General features: G+C 44.9%; 1 protein-coding gene across 1 annotated transcript; it reads left to right on the forward strand.

The window, feature by feature from the left end:
* The first annotated feature begins 1,176 nt into the window (after positions 1-1,176).
* On the forward strand, positions 1,177-3,164 carry LOC122131384 (inactive serine protease 35-like). The gene has a single exon (XM_042706179.1). It carries the CDS (start codon positions 1,192-1,194, stop codon positions 2,479-2,481), a length of 1,290 nt encoding a protein of 429 aa, XP_042562113.1. The 5' UTR covers positions 1,177-1,191; the 3' UTR covers positions 2,482-3,164.
* Positions 3,165-6,140: the final 2,976 nt, after the last annotated feature.

Genomic DNA, 6,140 nt, shown 5'->3' on the forward strand with positions numbered 1-6,140 from the left:
CTTAGGTATGTGACGTATGAAACCCAGCTTGATTCTGAGACTGCCATTGCATTACAGCACACGGCAGTTCCAAGGTGGAAATACTCAGCCATGGCGTTGACTGCTTATTTCACGTATGCTTATGTCCTGTATCATATAAAAAACACCATATGAAAGTGTTAACAAGGTTCAAAACTTGATTTTCACTGGAGGGGAAGATTGAGATTGGCCATTCACACAGGCATGTATTGGCTGCTGAATTTTGATTGGCCATTGACATTTTGTGAAGTTTGAACCTTAATATCAGAAGATATTGGCTAATTTGTGTGCTAGATTTTTCCGTTGAACATTGTTCACTAGGTGGTGCCACTCCACAAATTAATCGTAATGAGCAAGGGTGATTTTTGAGTTATTGCCCAAAGTGTGCTTTGAGCCTACCCCACTCAAGGGGGCGCTAGCACGAAGTGAAATGCACACCTAGGGACACAAACCTTATATACCGTATCAGCCATGTGGGGCTACAACCATACCAACTCTCATGAGGATCGGTGAAGTCTAGGTATAGGATATCGTCAACCAGAAATTGGTGAAATAAAGTGTGGAAGAAGAAGAAGAAGTGTCCTGTGTGGCAGTCATAATAATGCATAATTTAAAAATTCAGATATATTCAGTGCCAAAAACAGATATGTCATTCAGCTGATAGAATTCAAATGGCTATCAAAGCCTCCTACTCCCTTACCTTAAGTGAGGGAAATGTACCGTGTGATGAGGAGTGTCCTGTGGTTGTGTAAGCAGTCACAGTGTCGTCCAGAACACACCTCACTGTCCAGAAACTTTGTCTCAGAGGGAGCGAGAGAGAGACAGAGAGAGATGAGATGTCTGTTGATGTTGTATAGACATTTGTTTTCTGAAATTCATACTGTACATCCTGTCATCTCACTATCTCCTTCCATTGTCCGTGCATGTGTTCACGTGTGTGTGTGTGTGTGTGTGTGTGTGTGTGTGTGTGTGTGTGTGTGTGTGTCTTTGAGTGTGTGTGGATTCCTAGGCCCAGGTGCATGTTCAGTGCAACGACCCAGGGATAAATCAATCAGGGGCTTAGGGCTACTGTTGTGGTATGGTATGTTTGTACAGTAATAATCTCATAATACTGTATGTGTGTGTGTGTGTGTGTGTGTGTGTTTTCTCAGACCCAGGAGCTTGGTCAGTGCAATGGGCCCCATACCCGTGTGTGTCCTGCTCTCCGTGGCGCTGTGTGTCCTGGCGGTGCGGAGTGTGAACGCGGAGGATGAGGACGACAGCTACACCTGGCCGCAGTGGAATGTGCCTCTGGTCCGTGAGAAGCGGACGGTGCGCCTGAGCAGCACAGCCTTCTCCGCCCACCCCCAGGGCGAGCTGCACGGCACCTGCGGGATCGAGTGCCAGCAGGGCCTGCCGGACCCCAGCGTGTCTGAGCTGGAGCGCCTGCTCTCCTACGAGACGGTGTACGAGAACGGCACTCGCACGCTCACCACCGTCGCCCTGCAGGGGCTCAACGAGGCACAGGCCTGGCCCGGAAAACTCCCCGGCCACTCGCGTCGCAAGCGAGAGGTCTACGGCGTCGACACGCGCTTCACTATCGCCGACAAGCAGTTTTCCACCAAGTACCCCTTCTCCACGACGGTGAAGATCTCCACGGGCTGCTCGGGCGTGCTGGTGTCGCCGAAGCACGTGCTGACGGCTGCCCACTGCATCCATGACGGCCGCGACTACGTGAGCGGAGCGCAGAAGCTGCGCGTGGGCGTGCTGAAAGAGCGTTCCCGCCGCCGAGGGAAAGGAGGAGGGAAGGGCCGTGGGCGCGGGAGAGGACGCAAGAGAAAGGGAGAGGAGGAGAACGATGACGCTGACGACAACGAGGCTGATGGTGGAGAACCCGAGGAAGGGAAGGGGGAGAGGCAGGGCAGACGCAAGGGCAGGAAAGGTCGCAGTCGTAGCCGGCGTAGCGCAGACTCTGGCCAGCCCTCTTTCCGCTGGACCACCGTGAAGCAGACGCAAGTCCCCAAGGGCTGGTTCAAGGGGGGGTCCCAGAATGTTTCAGCTGACTACGACTATGCCATCTTGGAGCTGAAGAGATCCCAGAAGACCCGCTTCATGGATCTAGGCATCGTCCCGTCCATCAAGAAGCTGCCCGCCGGACGCATCCACTTCTCGGGCTTTGACGACGACCGACCAGACCAGCTGGTGTACCGCTTCTGCGCTGTATCCGAGGAGTCCAACGACCTGCTGTACCAATACTGCGATGCCAAGCCGGGCTCCAGCGGCTCAGGCATCTACGTCCGCCTGAAGGAGCCCGGCAAGAAGCAGTGGAAGCGTAAGATCATCGGCGTCTTCTCCGGGCACCAGTGGGTGGACGTGAATGGCGCACAGCAGGACTACAACGTGGCCGTTCGCATCACGCCCCTCAAGTTCGCTCAGATCTGTCACTGGGTCCACGGTGACTCCAGCATCTGCAAGGCCACCTGAGCACAGGTAAACCACCAAACGCCTCCCCGTACTGCTCATTTAACTCCTCACTAAGTTACCTCCCGTGCCTCCTCTTCACCCTCGATAGAAGCCCGACTCAGGAACGGATATGGGCCAGGTCTGGGCCGGGCCTAATCTGGGATCAACTGCTATCGTGGCCAGTAGTCCTCCACAGTCACGGCAGACCACCATCGCCTCGTTGCAACAGTTGCACACCAGTGACTACACAGACATGTCTGTTGATAGCAGAACTCGTCAAGAGATAATAAGAAGAATAACGTTTCTTCAGTTTTTTGTTTTTTTTATTTATTTAATTTTGAAAAACAAACACGCTTCTGAAAAATCACAGTGCCAAGACTGGACTTAGAATTAGTTTGTTTGCTGTTTCTCTTTAAAGGCAGTACATTTTCACCAAGTTTCAGTGAGTTTATGACAACTTTTCTGAACTAAAGCATTTGCTTCTTTGTATTTGTTTTTGTCCACCTGCATTTTCTGTTCTGTCTGTTAAAGACTACCCAGCCACATCTTAATCAGTGTTGCTTTGTAAAATGGGAGGCTTTCACTTTTCTTTTTGCCTGTCTTTCTACGTGTGTTGAATTAATAATATAGGTAGGCGATGGCTTTATAAAAATATGACACAGAAAAATGTCTTTTTCTGAGAAAATAAAAACCCTTGGTGTACACTTGCAGAGCTTCTATGAGAATACACACATTTAATAAATATTTCCAATAGATCTGAGGGTAATTTAAAAATTACATATTTTGATGACATTCCTTTTTATATTAAATAGCTCCTCTTAAAAAATATTTTTACTTTTGATGGATTAAGTTGTGAATTGTGTCATATTTCTAAAAGTATTTCCTTATATTTCCTTACCTTTAATAACATAAGCAGTAGAGTTATACATGTATGTGGTTTCGGGGTTCATGCACATAACCTTTTGGTGCTTCTGAAGTCACATGGTGCTAAAGTACTATTTAAACACTTTTGGAAGACCTGCCAGAATATAATTTGATAGCCTAGTACTGTACCTATGTATTTAATAACAGGCTAAGTTGATGAGGTCATTGGAACAGGGCTTATTTAACCCCTTTAAAAGAAGGGGAGAGATTTAGTTCAGTTTGTGAGTATTACTAGACATACTACTAGTAACTGTAAAATCAAATGTGTTCGTATAGATTTGTCTAGATTTAAAAAATCCATTGCTGAAATCTTGTTTATTTTGTACATCCGTTTTCTAAAAAATTAAACAATTTGTCAAATTGAGGACCAAATAAAGAAAAAAACTTGCATCTGTTTTAGACTGAGGAATGGGGACAACTAATATGATTGTATGATAATCAACAAGAATGATGAAAAAACACATGGGTCTGTCTTTCTTCCTGCTACATGAAGAATAAGTCATATCAACAGGCTGCTGTCAACCTGCGGAACAATTTAGTTAAAGCTGACTACCTGGTTTTCGTACACAAACCTGCATTGAATTGAACTGACGTGTGGCCTACAAAACCAAATGGCAGACAAGGTCCTAAAATACGCTGAGGTGAATCTGAGGTAACAGAGACACGCATAACAACGACATTCAAGTGGGGGAAACTTTACCAGAAAGACTGTTTTAACATCATACAAATCATGAACATTTTACCTTCTGAATCTAGATACAAACTGCCAATGCTTCATAGGTAATCCACATCTAGCAGCTACAGTTCATTAGTTCCCAGTGTTATCTTGACAAAGTCTTATTGAAAATCTATCCATGAAGAATTGTAAGAAACACATAGGGAGTCCAGTGTCAGAACCAGTTGATCTTGCTCCAAGCTGAGACGCTGATAAAAGCAAAAAATGCAGACGTGTCTTGTTTTGTCTGTGAGTTTATTGCATCTCTGAGGTCTTACATGCACTGAAAAGGGGCATTATAAACAAAAATAAACCAGTCCTTAAAAAAACAAAAGCCTTTTGAAATTAAAAATAAATGCTTCTTTTCACCCCATCTCCCTCCCCAAGATCCTATCAGGTCCATCATTTATTTCACAAAAACAGTCGACTTACAGTCACTTGATATGACGACACAAAGAGCTACCAGTTATATAGGGTAACTGTACAGAATATGACTGGATTCCATTGGGTTCTACAGAGCTGCCTTGAAACACATTAGAAACACTGTTCAACAGTGACCTCATCCAGGTGCACAGATCCTACTGTGCCAACTACACTTCCAACTCTTCACCAGCAGAGGGAGCAGTGGGGACATGGTGGTGCTGGATAACCAAAGAGTGGATTATGTGTAGGCCTGGGTAAGACCAGTTCCAAGGGAAAACAGGGACCAATCTCCAGACTAGGTATCTTCTACGGTAATACAAAAATAACACTAAAAGGACCACCCTCAGTCTGGCAATAACAAAGCACTAGCAACTATGAGAGTCAAACACAACATTTCACTGACGAGGACACTGTGACCAGCAGGGATGTTTTGGTCGCTCAAACATGGGCCTTTATTACAGGCTGTTCCTATGTTTCTTTCATCACTGACATACACAGTCCGGCTACTGAAATTTTTATAGTTTTGCAATCAATTCTACAAGACGAAATCCAATAGGTCTGAAGTAATCTCCAAAAATAAAAAAGGCCGATATGTACTCGTGGATAAAATATCCTCAAATGTAAACAACAGTTTGACCATTTCAGCAAACTGTTAAAAGTACATTTAAATAACGCGAACAAAAGCGAATAAATAAATAAGTTACGGATAAAAATAAATTAACACACTGAAACCTGACAACATTGTTGGTCTGGATTTCCGAAGCTGACACTTGCTCTTCATTTGTATATATTTACCTTAGATATTCATATATTCATATTTGTTACCCAACATGTTTGATTGATAATGGGATATAATTATGGCCACATGACTTCTTATCATTTAATATCAGACTCACATCGATATACGCCGTTCACACAGACATACAGAGTATTGAGAAAGTCCTCGGATGCCCTGGTATGTTTTTACAGAGAGCAATCAACTTACTGCACGTTTGCAAAATGACACACGTTACATTTCTGCAAAACAGGTGTACAAGGAGGGGGAGGGGGAGGTCATGGAGGGGGGTCATGCCCAGACACTGATGGTTCTGACCAAAAGTCCAGAGAGTGTCAGGGTGTCACACACACACGCGCGCATACACAGGCACACATACACACACACCCACTGCATTCAGTTCAAATGGCAACACTTGAAAAAGAACCTTAAATACATATGCCATCTTTCTTTTTTTAAATATTGTTATGCATAATTTTTTTTAATGGTTCTGTTTTTTTAGTTCCTTTTTGTATGGACGAAAAAACATTACACCAATATAAGCACAAGCTCATTTTCTCTCTCTCTCTCGCTCTCTCTCTCACTCTCTCTATAGTTCACTTCACACTTTGAGCTACACATTTAAGAGACTAGGGGAGGGGTGAGTGGGCATTACAGGAGAGAGTAGGTGGGGGCAGTTGAGAAGTTTTGGGGGTGGGGGTGGGGTGTGGGGGGGGGGTTCAGTCGGGGCTCTGTTTATCTCGGGGGTGGAGGGGGCGCCAGGCAAACGTATTCCACTCCAATCCAGACTAAAATAAGGAATAAAATCTGAAAGAAGAAGAGGAAACACAACTCATAAACATC

The sequence above is a fragment of the Clupea harengus genome, unplaced genomic scaffold (genome assembly GCF_900700415.2).
Source record: "Clupea harengus unplaced genomic scaffold, Ch_v2.0.2, whole genome shotgun sequence".
NCBI lineage: Eukaryota > Metazoa > Chordata > Actinopteri > Clupeiformes > Clupeidae > Clupea > Clupea harengus.

Excerpts from the sequence above, each read along its gene's own strand:
- LOC122131384 (XM_042706179.1), top strand. The coding sequence starts at position 1,192 with ATGGGCCCCATACCCGTGTGTGTCCTGCTCTCCGTGGCGCTGTGTGTC.